This window comes from Perna viridis, chromosome 15 (genome assembly GCF_037379345.1).
Source record: "Perna viridis isolate PV_CMFRI_1.1 ecotype Kerala chromosome 15, ASM3737934v1, whole genome shotgun sequence".
Classification (NCBI taxonomy): domain Eukaryota; kingdom Metazoa; phylum Mollusca; class Bivalvia; order Mytilida; family Mytilidae; genus Perna; species Perna viridis.
The window spans coordinates 14,474,637-14,497,511 of record NC_142459.1 but is presented as its reverse complement, the minus strand read 5'-3'; the positions used below and the strand labels follow the sequence as shown (position 1 = coordinate 14,497,511).

Below are 22,875 nucleotides of genomic sequence, written 5' to 3'. Positions count from 1 at the left end.
ATACTGTCAACTAGCAATGAAGTAGTTCAGTACATGAAGTTAGGAAGTTTGGCTAAAGTACTAAGTTAAGTTAATATACAAAATAGACAATGTGCTCGATAAGGCTGTGCTATTCAGAATTTCACAATATTAAAATGTTTACACATACTCAAGTATTTAAATATAATACTGCTTAAAGGTCAACCAATCGTGTATAATCTGTGAAGTTCTACCAGGAAGTAAAAAGATAACATTCCATACCGTAACGACAGGGCGTTTTCCTCGTTGACGTTCAAAGAAGTTAACTTTGTGCTAATTGGGAATATTGACCAGTAAAGAGTAAGATTTACTTTTCCATTCAGCTTTTACTTCAGTTGTACTTTCATTGTACCATCTTTCTATATTGTCCTTTTGTTATTATTTCATAACTGTTGATAAATATGTCAAGGGTCAAACTTTACGACTAAGACTAGGTTCTTTTTTTTTCTTTTTTTTATTAATATGAAAACAAAATAAGGTCTGCCACATACAATGTACACACATTAAATCAATATATATATAACCAGTATTAATACATGTATATTCAAGTACCAGTCCACATAGAAATGGAAGAGATGATTCTTCATGGTGTAGAATCAAAGTACTCATGTACTGAATCAATTTATATCGATCGTTTTTCCGCCTCAAATAATCGTCGTATTGCAAAAATATGGAATAAAACGAAGTACGGGAATCGAATTCAAACGTATCTTACGATTAGCTCATTGTTATTAAAAATTTCCGATCTAGTGCATAATTGATTTATGAGTAATAGTTAACCGTTCCCAGTTTTTAAATTTTCAGATCAAAATTCAGGTTATCGACCTCCAGGTCGACACTGTCCATTAAATAATTCTCTTAAGGAGGTAGACATAGGGTAAATGACACAACTCTTACAAACCATTATAACGTTTGTATTCAGCATTTGACATCAATCTCATGTAAGCGTCAAGTAACTTGGACTGATTTCATTATGTTTCAAATGAAAGCTTTACGCTTTGGTGAAATTGAATATGATGCAAACATATCACTGATTTAAAGAGGCGTTCATTATCCCAGTTCTGCCTCATTAAGCCACAAATCGTTCAAATAAATCATACCCCTATAAACGTCCTCAACTATCTACATTTCTCAGTTGATAAGGTTCATAGCTCAAGTGCTACATTATTTCATAGACACCTATGTGTAATGTGAAATCGCTTAGTTTCTGAATACCTAGTCCAGAGACACGTACATTAACATAAACGATAAAGTGATAAAGTAATATCATTACAGGAGCTTGCTCCCACTGACAAATATGCATTCCGAATAGTATACAACAAGAAAAGGGGGATCCAAAGATCTCGCTTCAACTCAGGAGGCTAAATTGCCCGACCCTACCCAACCCCCCCTTTTCTAGTGGCAACCAAAATTTGTCGACTGTATTGTCCTTGTGTCCCATCCCTTGTTTCATTTAATCATCATTCAAGTTCATTTTATCATCCATTTCATGTTCATCGCCTGAATATAGCTGAAAAATTGCTGCTCGGGCGTTAAACCCCAACAATCAATCAATCAATCAATCTTGCAGGGTTTTCATTTCTAGCTAAGCATCAAATGGTTTATTACGCCTTTAATAATAAATATGTAACTTGAATATATTGTCTCACTTCCCTTTTCACCTTTAAATGGGGCTATTGTTAACTATTCATAACGAGGGTGTGTTAAGGGGAAATGTCATAAATTGTCATCTTTTCAACAACGAAAGCAAGCTACTTTTAAACTCGTCTTAATACGTGAAATTTCGTCAATGCTCATATCTTAAGTATACTAGTGCATAAAATAGAACTTCTCAAACACAAAAAAGATCAACAAAATGTCGAAATGTGCGATACAAATGAGTCACGTGATCGGTTTATCAAGTCGTGGTCAGACACATTGAATGTCAAAAGTGCAGTGGGAAGATGACAAAACTGTACATTCAAATTTTAATGGTATGTTAATGATATGGATATTTTTCAAAAAGTGTTGCGGGAAGTTTAAAACATCTACATGACAGTTAAAAAACAGCTCTTAACTTGCTTGAGATTAGATAGTTTTGCGTTTCCTTGTATTTCAACGAATACTTGAAGAAAACGCTACCGATAGATAGTCTCCCGCAGCATTTCTCAGGAAAAATGAAATATGCGCTTTAAAATGAAGTATAAATCAACTAAATCGACATAGCGCATGCCACTGCACTTTTGCATTGCATTTCATACTCATACGTTATGCCAGAGCTTGCCGAAACTACGCAGACTTTTTGTATCGCGCTAGAACTCTAACAAATATGCTTCTGGAACAGGGTTATGTTGCTACAAGATTGAAGTCATCACTACAGAAGTTTTATGGTCGTCATCATGAACTCGTGGATCGTTATGATGTATCCATCAGCACCATGAAAACTGATTTATTCAACGAGTCATGGTTTTCCTTTCCTCGTTTGTCTACCCCGGACTTGACTTTTTATGAGCGACTCGGCGGGTGTTTCTAGAAAAGCAGAGGACGCTTACCCTACCGGTGCGGCGCACCTGGTCCATGCTTCCAGTTTTTAGTGGGGTCCGAGTTGCTCATTTGTTTTTGTTACTTTGTATGATTTTAGTTACGTTATGTTCTTTGTTGTGTATGTCTGTTTTCCATGTCTGGTCTTTGTCCCAGGATTATATTCTTTTGATTACTGCTATAACCTTGGTTTCCTTGATTACTCTTTCTAAACCATATAATTTTTCACATAGCCGCGACATTAAAACAAGCGCACTGGCGACCTCAGATACGTTGATATGTGACGGATACGTCAATCGGCATACCTCGGGTGACTCCGCTACTCTACCTCAGGGTGCACTATATATACAAATTCATTAAGGCGCACTGTTTCGCACACCAAGTTACTCCCGTCAAATTTTGTAAAACTTAGACAGATGTAATATATATAATGGTAAACAGGTGTAATTTAAAGGAAGAATAGTATCCGGAACGTTTCAGTCCCCTGCCGTATTATGTTCTCTCGTCAGCATCAGATGGCTGATTTTCAAAATACCTTATTCCGCACGAATTTTTGGAACTAAAATTGTGGGAGAATTGTTAGATAGCGTTTGTTCAAAAGAAGTACTTTACAATTTTGATGAAAACTTTAAAGAAGATTATATAAACAGCCATTTACCAGTATCAATTTACAAATTTGCGATCGGGTTGTAATATATTTATCATTTCAATACGGCAGGTGAAGATTTTTGAAACTCTGATGACAGTTGTTCGATGTATGTCAGTAGGTCAGTGATGAATGAACCCCGGCCAAGCTTTCCTGCACATAGTTACAAACGTCTTATACCCAAACAAAGAGAATTTAAGATACAACTTGCCCAAACTTGTATAGTCGGCGTCACATAAATAACATACTGTTAAAATTTGAATAAAAATATTTTCTACGACTTTATTGACACCTACCGTCGTTTAAATTGTCTTAAATGACTTGCTCATTCGTTTAGCCAAACGGCTTCTCCCTAAACATTGAATCGTTAAATTCCGGTCAGATTTTAATTCTAGGTGGCAATATTTACATTGTAAAAAGTCGGCCATGTTTACAGTGATCGGGTTGCTAGGAGATGTTGTTTACGTTTAAATGGTTTGTCCAAAAACCGAAGAACCCAGAATGCAATTCGGCGTTATTTCGGATATCTCGGATTTATTTTACGCGAACAACGTATAATACCGAGAAGTTGATCAAGCAGACGATTGTCACCGGAGTTCGACGGGAACTTACGCACTTCCGTTTGTAAACAAATCGTCCCGTAAAAACCAACATGGCGGATATTAGTATGGGATTTTCCCGTAAGGATTTGTTACGCATGATTTAAGCTAATAAACGACTTGTTTTTGAGAAGCTGTTTGGCTAAACGAATGAGCAAGTCATTTAAGACAATTTAAACGATGGTTGGTGTCAATAAAGTCGTAGAAAATATTTTTATTCAAATTTTAACAGTATGTTATTTATGTGACGCCGAGTATAGTATTGTTTTACTGGTAACATGTATGAGTTCAGAATTCGTCGATGATTGAAGTGTAATGTCTAGTTAAGTTAAGTTTCTTTATAAAGATGAGGGTCTATTCAATCATTAATTTGATAGATTCAAAGAACTAAGGACTACATTTAATACTAAAAATATTCTTGTGTGTTATTTGCAAAGATTTTAGTTTTTTAGTTTTTTAATATTTCAAATAACCTTTTATCGTCACATTTTTACCTGAAAAAAATATTATTTTCTTGGTTTTTAAAAAAGCAATAATTTCCAATTCTTTTGTTTCTTTTTGCTTTAAAGCAAACACATAAATAAACAGTTGTATGTCACCGTTCAAATGAAAACAAAAATGTCTTTCCGCTATTCGACTATACTCGGCGTCACATAAATAACATACTGTTAAAATTTGAATAAAAATATTTTCTACGACTTTATTGACACCAACCATCGTTTAAATTGTCTTAAATGACTTGCTCATTCGTTTAGCCAAACAGCTTCTCAAAAACAAGTCGCTTATTAGCTTAAATCATGCGTAACAAATCCTTACGGGAAAATCCCATACTAATATCCGCCATGTTGGTTTTTACGGGACGATTTGTTTACAAACGGAAGTGCGTAAGTTCCCGTCGAACTCCGGTGACAATCGTCTGCTTGATCAACTTCTCGGTATTATACGTTGTTCGCGTAAAATAAATCCGAGATATCCGAAATAACGCCGAATTGCATTCTGGGTTCTTCGGTTTTTGGACAAACCATTTAAACGTAAACAACATCTCCTAGCAACCCGATCACTGTAAACATGGCCGACTTTTTACAATGTAAATATTGCCACCTAGAATTAAAATCTGACCGGAATTTAACGATTCAATGTTTAGGGAGAAGCCGTTTGGCTAAACGAATGAGCAAGTCATTTAAGACAATTTAAACGACGGTAGGTGTCAATAAAGTCGTAGAAAATATTTTTATTCAAATTTTAACAGTATGTTATTTATGTGACGCCGACTATAGTTGTTTCTAGTTGCTTTTTATCACCTCTTGTCGGCAATTAGTGAGACCCGCAAATATACGTCATCATTGAAACAGAAACTCCGCGTCTGTCTGATAGGTCCAGGACCATCGCTAATTTAAATCTTTGACTGTGCTGCATGTCTGTAAGTCATACAAACATTTGTCCCTCAATAATTGTGTTGATTTTCAAACTTGATATATATACGGCAGTTTTGCCAAATTAAGACATGAGAGTACTTAAATTTGAGATTCCTAAGAGTAATCACAGGTTTCGATTTCTTTTGTAACGAAAAACAGGGGCTTATACATGTACGTAACCAAGGCCGGGTCAAGAGGCTTAGTTAACCCCTTTTGGGATTCGGCGCTGGAGATATTTTTTTTTTGTTTTCAAAAGGGATTAGAGGCTTAGTATTGTGACCACTCCGCTTCATTAGAGTTAACCCACTGTATGAACAGTAATCAAGGTTCTAGCGGTATCAAAAGAATGTAATACAGGTACAAGTACAAGGACCATAATCCCTTTTCATGTTTTGGGATTCAGTGTCGGGAGCTATTTTCTTATTTGGCCGCTCACTGATTAGTTTTGTTTTTATTAGTACAGAGACCAGATATGGAAAACAGACATGTACAAAAAAAGAACATAAAGTAACTAAAATAATACAAAGTAGGGTAAGCGTCCTCTGCTTTTCTGGAAACAACCGCCGAGTTGCTCATGAAAAGTCAAAGTCAGGGTAGTTGAAAAAAGAAAGTTTTATATAAACTCTAGAATTATTCTAAAGTTGCTTAATCCACTGTCAAAACCAAAACATATATCCCCAGTGCCAAATCAGCTGTATTTAACTGATTTTAACATGTGTCCTGGGCTTGATATACATGTCATAACCAAAGTCAGGTCTAGAAGAGTACTCAAGGGAACCAAGGTTATAGCGGTAATCAAAAGAATGTAATCTAGGGACAAAGACCAGGCATGGAAAACAGACATACACAACGAAGAACATAAAGTAACTAAAATCATACATACAAAGTAACAAAAGCAAATGAGCAACTCGGACTTCACTAAAAACTGGGAGCATGGACCAGGTGCACCTGTAGGCTAAGTGTCCTCTGCTTTTCTAGAAACACCGGCCGAGTTGCTCATAAAAAGTCAAGTCAGAGTAGACAAATGAGGAAAGACGCTTAGTATTTTGACCACCAGTATGGGGTTTAACTAGGTACGAAAATGTACCCCCCTTACACTACGCTCGTGAAAGGTCTTAACTCGTTCAAAAGTCCATAAAAAAATATTTGGTAACAAGATTAATCCCTTTAGGGATTTGACGCTGGAGATATATTTTTTTTGCTTTGACCACCACCGTCAAAACAAAAAAAAAAATATAACCAATGCCAAATCCCAAAAGGTATATGATTTTAAGAAGTAAGAATTTTATAAATGTTATAGTTCTCTCTATTTATATTACAGAAAAATGGCATCTGAAAGCTGCAGTATCTGCCTGTTACTAGAAAAGACCAGCACTCCTGAAGTATGGTGTCCACAATGTGAGGACTCCCTCTGTTCAACATGTAGTGAGCACCACAGAGTACAAAAGGGAACAAAGGACCACAGCACCATATCGTATGAAGATTACCTAAAATTACCATCTTTTATCCACAAAGTTCAACTTGACTGTGAAGAACACAAGCAAAAATATCAAATTTACTGTAGGTCTCACGATTGTGTTGTCTGTTATAAGTGTTTGTTGCAATCTCATAAAAAATGCGAGGACACTCTACCTATAGATGATGTGATCCGCAATGTAAAATCTTCAGCCATCTTCGAAGATGTTTGGATATCATTAAAAACGATTCATCAAACTTTTTTGACAGCGATCACTGAAAGAGAAGAAAATGTGAAAATACTGAAAACTAAGAAGGAAGAATTATCAACAAATGTAAAAAAGAGAACACAAAGTCTTATCGATCAAATAAAGAAACTAGAAAACAAAACACTATCAGAGTTAGAGTCAGTTGTAAATGAAAATGTAAATGAAATCAAAGCCACCACAAAAATCCTGGAATCAAATAAAAGAAAACTTGGTGAATTATTGGAACAGGAGGAACTCATTAAGAACCACGCATCAAATTTTCAAACATTCATTGCAACTAAACAAATGGAGAAAAAAGTTGAAGAATCAGAAGAAATCTTACACAAATTATCTGAAAAAGGAGCAATGGATAATACAGACATAGAAATGAATGAAAACATCACAGCAGACGACACAATTTTTGGAATAAAAACTCTGTGTGACATTAAAGTATCAAAAGAAAAAAATACAACCTCCATAGACATAAACAAACCAAACAAAGGTCAGGCAGAGGTGAAGACAAGATTCCCCAGACAACTGACACTTAAACAACAGTTTACAGTAGATCAAGGTTGGTGTCTTGGTTGTTGTACGCTGCCTAATGGACTCCTGGTGTTGACTGATTGGTCCAATGGTGTAGTAAACATACTACACAGTAATGGTCAACACAAATCATCAGTCAGATTTAATGGAGGATCAGGAGCAGTATACGATGTAACAGTCATCAATGAGAACCATGTTGCTGTTTCTAATCCTGACCATAAAACAATCTCCATCATAGATGTAGACAGGAGTAAAATCATTAAAACACTTCAGATAAAGAGTCTAGTCAGTGGAATTACACATAGTGATGGACATTTATACTTCTGTGTACCTCAGGTAGGAATCCGAAAAATTAATATAGATACAAAAAAAATAGACAAACTCCATGATGACCAGACTGTTAGTATTAATTCATATATAGACACAGATGGCAACAGAATATGTTATACCTGTCCTCTCAACAACAACAACACAGTTACTGTCCTGGATTCTGATCTCAGAGTTATCTTTACATTCAAGGATCACAATACAATGTCATGGCCTTACGGAATATCAATGGATGAACACCAGAATGTTTTTGTGTGTGATAGTTACAAACATAATTTATTACTAATTTCAAGGGATGGAGATAAACATGAAGTTGTAGTCAGTGGAGGTGATGGGTTGTGTCGCCCTGTGTGTGTACATTATGATAAAGTGACCCATCTCCTCACTGTTGTTGATGATAAGAAGGTGGTCAGGATATTTACTGTATATTGACTTTTGATGGAGAATCAAAACTGAGATAAACAAATTATTGAGATTAATTCGATTTCAAGGTAAGAAAACATGTTTTATTGTTTACATGTAGGCTTTGTTTATCTTAATAAATTTTAATAATATCAGACATTTCTATCTTTTTCTTAATTGTCAGATATAAATAAACAAACATTTGTTCATGTGATAATTAACTTGATTAAAAGAAAAGAAACACCTTTTATTTTTTGGGGCTCCATTTTCAGAAATCTTAAAAATATCTGACAGAATTTTTTACTTTTATTCTGGTATAAGATTACAAAAATGTGATCATTATTAACTTATTAAAAAAATCTTTCAAATGGTACAGAAATTTCATATTGAGTACAGTGTAAAATGAATGATTTTTTAAAAAAATATTTCCTTTTTTTATCAGTCAGTTTTGGTCTTCATCAAGATAGTCAAATACATGACATGTATACTCGAATTCACCTCGGCCAGTTGGCAGTTTTTTTTTAATTATCTTTTAAGTTACTCATAAGTTCCTTTAAAAAAAATGCCATTTTATTTATGTCGTTCTGTACTACAATTTTCATACAACTTTTTCTCGTCCGTACCTCTAAGATTAAAACAATTTGAAATTTATTTTTCCTACGAGAATTTTGCACTGAACGTATTGTTTATCCGTCATCTTGTTTCTATGGATATTTTGAGATGTTCCCTATTACCTCACAATTAAAGAGCTGAAATACCATGATTTCCCGCCATATTTATGGTTCCATGCTGATTCAATACTTAATGTGGTAAGTCTCGTATTAAGTACCAGTTATAGCATTTTTGTGCTTTTTTTCTTTTATTAAAGGTAAAGAGCAGAAATATGGCGGGAAATCATGGTATTTCAGCTCATCAATTATGAGATAGTAGGGAACATTTTAAAATATCCATAGAAACAAGACGGCGGATAAACCATACGTTCAGTGCAAAATTTTCGTAGAAAAAATAAATATGGAAATATTTCGATCTTGGAGGTAAGAACGAGAAATAATTATATGAAAGTTGTAGTACAGAACGACATGAATTAAATGGCATTTTTTTTTAAAGGAACTTATGAGTAACTTAAAAGATAATTAAAAAAAAACTGCAAACAGGCTGAGGTGAATTCGAGTTTACATGTATCTGCCATCATTGAAAATAATTTAAGCCTTTTGTTGTATGCAGTTGCATTTTCACGTTTCTAAATAAGTGGATTTTTCTTATTTAAAAACTGAAAACAATAAGCACATTAACTGATTAAGATATTATCATGAAATCAAAAATTCTAATACTACATGTAGTATTGCTTTGTGTAAATATCTACCACCATACATGTACAACATCAAAATATTAATGTGGAAAAATTAAGTACATGTATTAATGATTTATTCATACCAGTATTTAGGTCTTGAAAAAAATTACTTCATTTAAAACAATAATAAATATTTTTTGGCAACGTGATCTCCTTATACAAGTAAGTCTTCCTTGCTTCCACTTAAATGGAATTTTTTTAAAAAGATTGATTTATTTCTGAACCTTTTCTATCTTTTTTCTTGAAATATGATTTTACATATATATTATTGAAAGATACTACTAATGGTATTAAATTACCTTCAACAGTGATTACATGTACTTGCAACTTCAATAATAAATAGAAATATCTCCAATTCATTGATTTATGTATAAAATGTTGATTTTTTGTCAGTTGTTGTAAATATATATGTATGTGTATTTGATTTTATATATTTACATGTAGCACTAACAGAGATGGATGGAGAAATTTGGAAAGGGGGGTGCCACGTTATTATTTGCTCATTAAGGTCCATAGATTGCAAAAATTAAAAAAAATATTCTGGGGTTGGAATTACACCCTGAATCCCTGGATCCGCCACTGTAATTATGTTAACACTTATACCTATATTTTATAATTAGTTCAAATTAGTTTTTTTATAAGAAGTACTTTCACAAACATGTTTTTAAATTACTGACTTAGTTAACTATCTGTTACATACATGTAATACATTTTGTAATTAACTTAATTAAAAATCTTCAAAGAAAAAAATAAAACAAAATTAGTTTATTTATTAAAATGAATGATTTTTTGGAAATTATTTTATATTTCTTTATTAATAAGTGTTGGTCTTCATTAAGTTTTTCAGATACATGTATCTAGATGTGTCATCAGTTAATATCTGTTCACTTCATTATTTTTGTACATGTAAATATATGTAGTTGTATTAATCATGTTCATGTCATATTCAAATGATGTAAAAAATATGTATTTGTTATTTTGTCATGAATATCATATAATGTATTCATCATCAGGACGCAGTCAACATGGACTATTGAAAGATTGCAAATAGTTCAATAGACTTTGCCAATTCACGGAGTCTTCAATTATGACGTGTTCTGCCAATGTGGATTTTGGCATTAAAGGCTAGACTATTTGGATTCTTTTTTTTAAGATGGAATTATTTTCTCTAGTGAGAACTTTCCTTTATGTAGAATTAAGCTATCAAAGGTTTTTCATCTGTACATGTATTATACATTGTGTCTTGATTATTTGTTTGAACTTACACTTCAGGATGTTGAAGAATGAAATGAATAAAATTATTTCTTTTAACAATAGGGTTTGACCGAGTCTGGAAACAAGACTGATTTGCTGGGCCTGAATTAATTATAGCATAAAATGTTTGTTTTCTCAATTTACTTTTTAAGGTGAAAGATTTTTTTTTATTTCAAAGTTAAAATTTTAGAAATCACATACATGTACTTAAGGAACTATAAGTAATTATAGAATGCTTAGTTTTGTAAAAAAAAAAAAATAACAAAACTGAAATACTGGTTAGTTCTAATTCACTAGGTATTACCATTTTCATGAATGTAAATTTTCAGTTTGGTGTTTTCAAGAGCAGAAATGAACCTTCATATATAATGTAAACAAATTGGCAAAAATATGCTTTTCATTTTGTATATTTTTTTTATATATTTTATTTACAATGTAGTTTTTTTCGTTGATGTATAGAAGAATTATACATGTATATATGTATATGTATTTGTTTTGTTTTTCTTCTGTTGAGAGGGCGTATACACATGTAGGAATATGTCATATGTTAATATTATATATTTATTTTTATTTTTATTTTAACACCCCACCACAGTGCACTTGAAAAGGGGTATATGCATGTACAAATGTATGTCACATATTTAGTGATCATGGTGTCCTTTCGTCAGTTCTATTCTAATCTACAACTCCCTTGAAACCACTGAATGTACATATAAAATTCAATGGAACTTTCACAGATTTTTTATTGCATGATGCCACCTCTTTATTTTGTTTTTCCATCTGAATGAAGTTTGGGTTTTTCTGATGCAAAATTTGTCGGGCAATGAGGGTTGGGGGGAGGGGGGGGCTCTTCAAATCCGCAACACCTCTGAGACTGCTAAATGGAAGTTGATGTTACTTTCACAGATTATTTGTTAATGTATGCCATTGTGCACCCTTTTTTTGTTTTTTCCATTTTACCTATTCAAAGCAGGGAATTCTCTTGCTTGTTTTTTTTTCTAGTTACACTGTATCTCTTTCTATTAAGAATTATGTAATGAATGTACTAAGTGTCAGTCTCTGTAAGAATCAGGCAGTAGTTTTGCAAGTGTAATTTGACTATTTGTACTGTCAGAATCAAAGAAAAGGTTAAGACTTTTCAAATTATTTTGGTAAGGTGAGTTATAATCTCACTAAAATGCACACAAAAGTAACATTTCCTGGGCAGCTAATTCCGTCAAAAATTTAGTTTTTGAACATTCTCTTAAAAAATAATTCTGAACAAATCCACATTGATGTAGAGATCAAAGCATGGTTCTAAGGGATTTTGTTTCAGTTTGAATAATCAAGATTTTTTTATCATAGTGGGGACTTGTGTTGTTTTTTTTTTTTTTTTTTGTTGGTTTGTTTTTGTTTTTTGTTTGTTTATTCTTTTTTGTAGACTTTATTACAATATTTTAACAACATTTACTTTTTAAATTTTTTGTATTTTTTTTCCAATGCTACAAGGTAGTAAAACATATATGTCAATTTTGATCATGTATCAATTAGATATACTTTCAATTCAAAATTACTGTGAAATATTATCAAGCCATTGCAGTCCTCCATAATTAGTCTGATTTTATTTAACTTTAGAAGAGATGAGTTATTGCTCTTGAATTTTTCATGTATCCAGAATTTTACTTCTAATCCAAACAAATCTGATATTTTTGTGTAAATTGTCTTGTAATAGTATTCAGACTACTGATGTAGAAAAATAAAACATGTTTTACGAAAATCTCTTTTTGTTTGCCCTGAGGGGCTAGTTTAAATGTCCTTGCTTGTCTCTTGCCATTTTCTGAAGATGTTCCCATGAGGGGTTAATTTTGCGCATTTCCAACACAATGGTATGACGCCATGTTATCTCTGCTTGGCTTTCACTCTAGTGTCCATGAAAGGGCTGTTCAAGTGTGATCTTGATGTTTTGTCAAGATATGTCCAATTTATCGCTACCATCTGATGATGATATGTTTCATGTCTTCCTGATTGTATCTACTAAAGAGGTCCATGTTGGAGACCTTATTAAAGAGGGTTTCTTTCAGTTTCACTAGTATAACAACATTTTACACTAGGAAAGTTTGAAACAGATAATTAACTGCGGTGGAATAATGGTCTCACACTCTAGTCAGTTCATTATTGTCGTCTTCCGTCGAATAATGGTATCATGCTATAGTCAGTTTCATCATTGTTAACTGCAGTGAAATAATCGTATCATGCTGTCGTAAGTTTCGTCATTGTTGTCTGCGGTGGAATAATTGTGTCGCGCTGTCGTCAGTTCATCATTGTCGTCAGCCGTCAAGTACTGGTATCATGATGTCGTCAGTTTCATCATTGTTTTCTGCTGTGGAATAATGGTTTAAGCTATAGTTCGTTTCTTCATTGTTGTCTGTGGTCGAATAATGGTACCATGCTCTCATCAGTGTCGTCATTGTCGTCTGCTGTGGAATAATGGTATCATGCTGTCATCAGTTTTGTCATTGCCGTCTGTGGTGGAATAATGTTATCATTCTATAGTCAGTTTCGTCATTGTTGTCTGCGGTGGAATAATGGTGTCATGCTATAGTCAGTTTCGTCATTGTTGACTGCGATGGAATAATGGTAGCATGCTGTCGTCAGTTTTGTTATTGTCATCTGTAGATATTTCATGTTTGAACAATAACTTGAGTATAAATTGAGTGTATGGATCTTCATGAAATTAAACTACTAAATAAAGCCTGGGATTGATTGTAGGGGTTTTAACTTGAACTGATTACCAATGAGGGATCAGAAACAAACATTTTCCTGTTTTGCAGATAATAGCTTGAGTAAAGATGAATGGATCTTATAAATGTACCTCAAGGTGACATACCCATCCTTAAAAGAAAGGCTTGGATTGATTTTGGGGGTTGTGCTTACTGAAGAATAAAGGGCAAAACAAGGACTTCGGTCAAGTTCTATTCCTGTCTAATAGCTATTAAAATTGAGATCTGTATCAAGATTGAAAAGCGTGTAAAATTTTGGCCCAACTGTTTAGACCTCTGCATTCTAATCAAGCATTGTCCTGCTCAGATTTAATGTTGAGTTAATTTTTGCCCAGGCACGAAAAGTATTTCTTTTTTCAGCTGCAGCCGTAGTTAAAAATTATACTTGAATATCTACATTGTTAAGGGATGGTGGAAATGTTGAACAATATTAATAATATTTTTTTAATCATATGACTGAGTAAAATACTTTTGGCTAAAATATGGAGTAATCTTAATTTTTTCAGAACAAACCAAGCCTCCCCCCTCCGTACAAAAATGGTATGTGCCTAACAATTGGTACAAGGAACATGGACCTATAGCACGTGAACTGATATAACCCCTGTGCACCCCGCCCACCCCCATTACTCAACCAAACTATGATTTTCAGGTACCCTTATACCTCCCATTTTCGAATCTTTTTGTTGCCAAGAAATACACTGAAGCATTTTTGTATTTTTTGGCTACTATTTATACCTTGTTGAGGCACAATTCAATTTTTCAAAGTTTTTCTTTTATTCTACGCACTTCTTCTTTCTTCGTTTTATGCTGAATTGGTGATAAACAATAATTACCTGTCATAATGAAGAGTGATTCTGCTATAAGCACAGAGGAAACTCAGTAAAAAACATAATAGAATGGACCATAACATTTATCTGCTAATCTTTTATAATTTTCTGTCCAAAAAAAGAAAAATTGATAAATAATCCATTACTGGTAAAACATGTTTGTGATAAACAGTATATGTACAGCCATTTTAATATTGTCCTTTTTATCAGCCCTTGATTGGTATTGTCTGACCCGCCGATATTAAGATCTCGGGTTGAAAAAAAGGGCAATTAACAAGGCCATCTATTAATATTTGTAAATTTCCATTGTAAAGTAATAGGGAAATATAAATTCATATTTTTTTTTCTGTCAATGCTTGAGAAAAAAGACGAGAAAAAATAGCTAAAATTTGGAAAATTACTTTTCTCCAAATTATCCAACCCCACCCCCTTTCCTTTCAGTATAAAAAAGGATTCAGGGCCTAAACTGGATGCAGTATTGGGCTTAAATTTTTCTTGGGTTGTATAAGAAGTTTTCAAATATAATAATTGAAAATATTAAAAGAGAAGTTGAGAGAAGCTAAAAATGGTCTAAGGGAGGTAATTCAAGAGAGTTTTCACTTCACATTAAAAAAAAGTTTATTTGACACAAAATTAAGATGGTTTCATATACAATGAAACCTGTCTAAACCAAACACTTTTTTAAAGATCTTTATGTCAGTGTAAATGTACATTTTGGAACCTTAGAAAACCAACCACCGATACTAGTCTTAACCGAGCCAATTTTAAATTTGAAATATATAGGTTTAGATAGATTTCTCACTATGTAATTTCAATAAAATAATGCTAATACATAAATAAATATTGTGACATTCCTTCGTCAGTTCAGTTTGTGCCTTAAGCAGCTTAAAGCTGGTCTTAAAAAAAAGGAGGGTTAGGTTTGTCTTAATAAGAGAGGGAAAGGCTGGTCTTTAAAAAAAGCAGGGTTTGGCTGGTCTTAAACAGAGGAGGGTAAGGCTGGTGATAAAAAAGCAGGGTTAGGCTGGTCTTAAAAAAAGAGGGTTAGGCTGGTTTGAAAAAAAGGGTTAGGCCGGTCTGAAAAAAAAATGGGTAGGCTGGTCTTGAAAAAAAAAGTGTGCTAGGCTGGTCTAAAAATAAAGAGTTGGGCTGGTCTTAAAAACAGAGGGTTAGGCTGGTTTGAAAAAAAAGGGTTAGGCCCGTCTGAAAAAAAAAATGGGTAGGCTGGTCTTGAATAAAGAGTGTTAGGCTGGTCTAAAAATAAAGGGTTGGGCTGGTCTTAAAAACAGAGGTTTATGCTGGTCTTAAAAAAAAGAGGGTTAAGCTGGTGTGAAAAAAAGGGTTTGGCTGGTCTTAAAAAAAGAGGGTTAGGCCGGTCTAAAAACAGGAGGGTCTAAGTATATTTTAGAATACTCAAGAGGTCAAGTTGGTGTTACATTTGTCTTTAGAAAGGGAGAGTAGAAATCCATTCTGGAAGATTGAAGAGAGGAAATTCAATTGTAGGTCCCCAGTTGCTGAATCTTCCGATGATGATGAAATGCCGTAATCTCAAACAGCCCATGCACATAGTACTGGAAGATGATATATACACAGTCAAGATATACATGGAACAATTGAGATGAAAGCAGATTTTGATTCCATCTGACAAATTCTTCAACGTCAAATGTCCTGAAAAAGAACAAGAATAAGAACGCTGTATTTACATGTACATGCATAAAATCTGTAACAAATGAACAAATATCTAATACTGACCACTAATCTGTTATTAGTGAACTAATGACCTTAATATTTAATACAGAAGTAACGGTGAAATTTTGATTCTTATACCTAAAACAAAAGTCCTGAAAACTGTTGATTTAAAAGAAATTGCTAATTCTAAGGCCTGTAATTTTGGTAAAAGTCAGCAGAGCAGAAAAAAACCTTTAGATACTCATCATGGTAGAATTATATACCAAATATCAGCTCGATATCTGTAAGCGTTGAGAAAAAAAGTCCAAAAAAACTTTGAAAATTTGCTCAGTCCAAGGCAAGTTATTTTGGTAAAAATCAGCAGTACAAAACCTAAACATAATCTGTTTATCATGATGATAGTCTCACATACCAAACAATCAGCTGAACATCTGCAAGTGTTTAGAAAACAAGTCTGGAAAACTAATGATGGACTGACAAGTAAAAAATATGATACCCTTCACAACTTGGCTGCATGGGATATAAATATCATCATATCTGTTTAATTGTACCAAACAAATGTCTATAAGGAACTAATTTTGAAGTCTAAATTCTGTTTATACACCAAACTAATTAACAAGAGGTATAAATACTACCTCCTAACTCAACATAACACAGAAAGACAGACTAACATGAAATGCACATGACTAATTAACAAGATGTATAAAAACTACCTTCAAACCTTAAGTGTGACAGACAGACAGACTAACATGAGATCACTTTATACACATGACCAATCAACCTACCGGTAATGTATAAATACTACCTCCAAACCTAACGTGTAACAGACAGAGACAGACAGACTGCCATGAGATCATTGTTCACAAATGACCAATTAATCAAATGTATAAAAACAACCTACAAACATTAAGTGTGAGAGACAGACTGACATGCGATCACTCTTTACACTTATCTATAAACCCGAGGCATCAACATACCTCCAAACCTAACGTGTAACAGACAGACAATAAAAGTAACATGAAATCACTGACAAACTATACTTAACAAATTTACAAGAGCCATAGAGGTATAACAACATAAAGTGTGACAGACAGACAGACAGACACAAGAGCACTATACATACATGACAAATTAACAAGAGCCATAAAGGTATAGTAACCTAACCTGTGACAGACAGACAGACATGAGATCACTATACATACTTGACAAATTAACAAGAGCTATAGAGTTATAATAGCATAAAGTGTGACAGACAGTCAGACAGGAGATCACTATACATACTTGACAAATTAACAAGAGCTATAAAGGTATAATAACCTAACCTGTGACAGACAGACATACACGAAATCACTATACATACTTGACAAATTAACAAGAGCCATAGAAGTATAATAGCCCAAAAAATGACAGACAGACACAAGATCACTATACATACATGACAAATTCACGAGAGCCATAGGGGTATAATAAACTAACGTGTGACAGACAGACAGGAGACCACTTTATGTACTTGACAAATTATCAGGAGCCATAGAGGTATAATAACCTAACAGAAGACAGTATACAGAAAGACAGACATGAGATCACTAAACATACTTGACAAATTAACAAGAGCCATAGATGTATAATAGCCCAAAAAATGACAGACAGACACAAGATCACTATACATACATGACAAATTCACGAGAGCCATAGGGGTATAATAAACTAACGTGTGACAGACAGACAGGAGACCACTTTATGTACTTGACAAATTATCAGGAGCCATAGAGGTATAATAACCTATCGTCGGACAGACAGACAGACAGACATGATATCACTATACATACTTGAAAAATTAACAAGACCCATAGAAGTATAATAACTAATGTGAAAGAGACAGGCAGACAGGAGATCAATATACATACTTGACAAATTAACAAGAGCTATAAAGGTATAATAACCTAACCTGTGACAGACAGACAGGCACGAGATCACTTTACATACTTGACAAATTAACAAGAGCCATAGAGGTATAATAACCTAACGGAAGACAGTAAACAGAAAGACAGACATGAGATCACTATCCATACTTGACAAATTAACAAGAGCCATAGAGGTATAATAAACTCTCTTAAGACAGACAGACAGACAGACAGAAGATCACTATCCATACTTGACAAATTCAAAAAAGCCATAGAGGTATAATAACCTAACACGAGATCACTATACACACTTGACAAATAAACAAGAGCCATAGAGGTATAATAGCCCAAAAAATGACAGACAGACACAAGATCACTATACATACATGACAAATTCACGAGAGCCATAGGGGTATAATAACCTAATGTGTGACAGACAGACAGGAGACCACTTTATGTACTTGACAAATTATCAGGAGCCATAGAGGTATAATAACTAATCGTCGGACAGACAGACAGACAGACATGATATCACTATACATACTTGACAAATTAACAAGAGCTGTAATGAAGAGTTGTTACTGAAAAATTACCATGAGATCAAAGTCCTAGCATTTTTGATTCTGAACCTGATGTATTCTTTTTTTCCAATTCAGTCTTTCTCTTCAAATTTCCGAGACATAGGCAAGATTAAGTGATTCCACACCTCAATATATTTAAAGTTTTGGCAGCCATTTAATTTTGAATATAAAATTTCTTACTTAATCAATAAGGCTGACGGTGACCTAACATTAGCTTCATCAGAATCGTGGTCTCAAAGGAAAAGATTTGAAAACAAAGACAGCAAAGGAGAAAGACAAATCATGACAAACGCCAGTGATGACATAAGCTCACACAGTCCAAATATGTCCTTTTCAGGCAAATATCATATATACCAAATTTTGTTGGTAAATCATACAACAAAAATATTTCAAGATGTCAGCTGATGGTAATACCCATCACAACAATGGCATAACTGATCTGACAGGAAGCTGCAATGTTAGAAATGCTGGCCGGTTCAAGAATAGTCATTTTCATGGTGAAAAGGTACTAGTTTTAAGAATGTAAGTTTAGCAGATGAAGACATAATACCATCCCTGTGCTGAAAATAGACAAAATTGAAAAGATAATATTGCTCAAGTTCTGAAGATGAAATACAGTGGAGACACATATAACTATAATAAAAAGTGTACCACACGAAACATTATAAAGGTGTTGATTGTTCCTATCCATGTGTGAGACTGCTGAAAACTTTACATCATAGCAAAAACATGGAAGGCAACAAAGGAACAACAAAAGACCTGGCACGACAACCACAGTAAGACACGAGGTGCTGCAAATAAATGATTCAGAATTTACAAAGTGATCGAGAGGGAGTTCACTTTCAACAGGAGGTATGATAGGAACAGTTATATGAGGCAGCAAGAAACACTTAGTTTACAAAGATCAACACAAAAAGAGACCAGACTTCATATATATGGACAACTAAATCCTGTACCTGTGTTACAAATAAATCTACTAAAGTTGACAGAGAGTTTACTCACAATAGAAAGTATGAGATGAACAGTAATATCAGGCAGCAAGAAACATCTGGTTCACAAAGATCATCACAAAAAGAGACCGGACTACATATTAGGGGACAACTAGATCCTGTACCAACTCTGCTAATGTCAATGTTTCATGACAGAAATAAAAAAAAGATAACAAATAAATGAACACCTCTCTTTGCAAAATGTTTATAAATAAAGGAGGTAGATCTAGGGTTAGGGAAATCTCATGAAATCAGTGATATGTTTGTATCATATTCAATTTCAAGCCTCTCAAGCCTTCGTTTGAAGCAGAATAAAATGAATCCAAGTTAATGAGATGCTTACATAAGATTGATGTAAAATGCTGAATACAAACGTTCCAATGATTTTTAAGAGTTGTGTCCCTTACTCTAGGTCTACCTCTTTAAACCAAAGTATTTCTACGATTTGGAAAGCATTATCTGGCATCTTTCTGTCGGCTCTTTTTTTAAAAGCACAAATTTGTGAGGTTAATCATGTTCATCCTTGGGGGTTAAGTTTCAAGTGCAAAAGGTCCAGGACTTTTTTTGCATACTCAATGAAGGGTCTACCTATAAAGAAAACGAAGCATCAATACCAGCCAATGAAAAGTATGGTACATCCACGAACTAAGTAAGTGGTACCTCAGTGGTCGTGCATCAGAAATAGAGGGCTTAAAACTAGTGCTTATTTGAACCCTGCTTCCAAATACATACATGTATACAATCCTAGATATACATGTACTAACTACTTAGGATAAATGTCCTTAAACACGTGTAACCCAAGAGAAACTTGAGTCTTTTAAACACATAACTCTTTGGATAATAGTAATGATAATACAAGACCAACATAGGTAACAGTGTTACAGTAAAAATCATATTTCTTGTTCAAAACAACACTGAAGTGGTAACATGGCGGGACCATAGTCATGTCAGGCATATAACCGTTGACAAATCAACAGATTTTTATCACTCATTAGTGTCAATTGAAAGCTTTTCTATAATGACCTAGAAACTTGATACTTATTTACCCTGAAAAATATGGACAAGAATGGAAAAAAATGTACTTTATATAGATATTTCAAAAATATTATTTAATGATTCTAACATTATACATATAGGTTTCTCTAAGATTTGACTGTTTGGTCCACTATGTGATATGAACTAGTGATATGATATGTCATTGTGAGTGGTTGTTGTGTGATTGCAATACATTGTCAATAAAATCTGATTATGACTAACCTTCTTTGGCTAGAACTTAAACACCTAAATACATTAGACTTACAAAGAAAATCATTCAACTGGTTGTAAATGATGAGTTCACTAGTACTGATCCAGCAGCCAAGTAACTGCAACCAAAGTCTAAATCTGTTCCTGCTGCTAAGAAATCCAACAAAGAAGCTAAAATAAAACATAACTGAATTAACTTGAAGTTAAATAGTTTATTAAAGTATTAAAGCGGATTAAAAATGTATTTGCACGTATGTATGTACATAATTTTCATATTATTTAGAGTACCTTCCCTAAAATATGTTAATTAAGTTATTTCTAAGAATTGAAATTTTGCACTTGATTTGGCTTTTAAACTTTATATTATTAATAAAGTATAATGGAATGAAATACATATTTAAGGGGAGATAACTCTTAATTGCATTTGACATCAGAAATAACTAGCATTCGTTGAAATGAAATTACAACATATATACCTGCAGATCAAACCTTCAAGGTCACAGGCAACTGTCCATAGTGCGAGACAAATCGCAATAAAGTGATCTACTCACACACTAAATACTAAAAGCTTATATCAAAAGAGAAAAAAAGTTACAGCTCTGACCCGAGGTGTCACCTAAATATAGAAATTTGACCTTAAGGTATCAGTTTACATCATAAGTCACTATCCATTTCACACAACACATTATCATTAGGAGATCTACCCAAGTACCAAATATCAAAACCTCACATTGAAATACAAAAGTTACAGCCTGGACAAGAGTTTATCACCAAAAAAAGGAAATTTGACCTTGAGGTCAAAGTTCAAGGTCATAGGCCATTGTCCATAGTATGCCACAAAACAGTTTCAACCTGAACACAAGGTTGTAACGTACAGATGCAGGCACAGACGGACAAACAGAGTGATCAGTGCAGGTCGACCACCACTTTTTGTTGCAGGACCCTAATCAAAGTGATAGCAGAGTCATGTGTCTTAACAAAACATAAAACAATCATGTTGAATTGTGCATTTCGGGAGCATAAGATGAAAAGTCACATTGTGATGGTACATGTATCTTAATGCATGTGGCATTTCCCACAACAGCTCCAAAGAGGTAGGAGTGAATTTTACTGAATGGCTTGAGTGGACATTTCCGTCGAATTCATATTCCATCAGTATTCTGCCTTTACAAGTCCTTCCATGTATTGTGTTGTGTTTGTCTATATAAAAGCAGACAGAAGGTTGGGAGGAGGAGGCAAGAAGAAGGGAAAAGTTAGTTAAAAAAAACTTCCACAAGGCTAGAAAAACCCACGGAAGGCATGTGCAGCAGCAGACCTTATTCTGGTGTGGGACTCACACCATTCCAACAACATAGCCAGATCTTCTTCACCATTCTATCGGGTCTAAATAGCTAGCAAGACCTTCTACACATTCTAACAAGCTAGCCAAATCATTTACATCGCTAAAACAAGCTAGCCAGGTCATTTACACTGTATCAACAACCTAGCCAGGTAACTAAAACCGTTCAAATAAACTAGCAAGGTCACTTAAACTGTTCAAAAAAGCTAGCCAGGTCACTTAAACTGTTCAAATAAGCTAACCAGGTCACTTAAAATCAGCACTTTATTTAAAAAGAAATCACTAAATAATTTGTGTTATAATGCACATTGGTTAACTAAGTCAGGAGCAATGAAGCAAGTTTATGCTGAAATATTATTCTTACAGCAGCTAGACTACAAAATGTGGGTACATGTATGTAACAAAGTAAATGCCTACTTCAATCATACTTGATAAATGTTTTATAAAAGTCACATCATATTCAAATTTCAGGAATACATTCATTGTCCTGTATTCAAGTTACTGTTAAACTTTGGACAATCATATTGCTTTTTGGTATGTTTTGAAAATTTGGTACATGTACATGTATTTAAATAGCAATCGTTGTAAGAATCATGCAAATTCTATATGTGATACACTCCACAAAAAACTACAATTTTTATTTTTGTTTTTAAGTTGCATCATGAGTCTATCATGTCTATGATGAAATATATAAATATTCATTCCAATCTGTCTGCTCTGGGGAGATATTCACATTAAAAAATCAATAGTTCTATTGTCTTTTAAAG

At 33.7% G+C, this 22,875-nt stretch overlaps 1 protein-coding gene and 1 long non-coding RNA gene across 5 annotated transcripts; one reads left to right on the top strand and one right to left on the bottom strand.

Annotated features, from left to right (window-relative positions):
* The first annotated feature begins 205 nt into the window (after window positions 1-205).
* On the top strand, window positions 206-12,534 carry LOC148597070 (uncharacterized). 4 transcript variants are annotated; one of them, XR_015919002.1, is made up of 3 exons: window positions 206-318; window positions 6,520-8,262; window positions 9,042-12,534. XR_015919002.1 is itself a non-coding variant. In XM_088563286.1 (2 exons), the coding sequence occupies exon 2, from the start codon at window positions 6,524-6,526 to the stop codon at window positions 8,201-8,203; it is 1,680 nt and encodes a 559-aa protein (XP_088419412.1). In that variant the 5' UTR covers window positions 206-318; window positions 6,520-6,523; the 3' UTR covers window positions 8,204-9,020. The 4 variants fall into 4 exon arrangements, 3 of the variants coding, with proteins under 3 accessions (XP_088419412.1, XP_088419414.1, XP_088419413.1); XM_088563286.1 differs by lacking the exon at window positions 9,042-12,534 and having other exon boundaries at window positions 6,520-9,020; XM_088563288.1 differs by lacking the exons at window positions 206-318; window positions 9,042-12,534 and adding an exon at window positions 4,435-4,983 and having other exon boundaries at window positions 6,520-9,021.
* Window positions 12,130-20,935, bottom strand: LOC148597069 (uncharacterized). Its single transcript, XR_015919003.1, has 2 exons — window positions 20,825-20,935; window positions 12,130-16,029 (listed from the first exon to the last, which is right to left on the bottom strand). It is a non-coding gene; the product is annotated as an uncharacterized LOC148597069 (long non-coding RNA).
* Window positions 20,936-22,875: the final 1,940 nt, after the last annotated feature.

Coding starts and splice junctions, on each gene's coding strand:
- LOC148597070 (XM_088563288.1), top strand. CDS start 6,524: ATGGCATCTGAAAGCTGCAGTATCTGCCTGTTACTAGAAAAGACCAGC.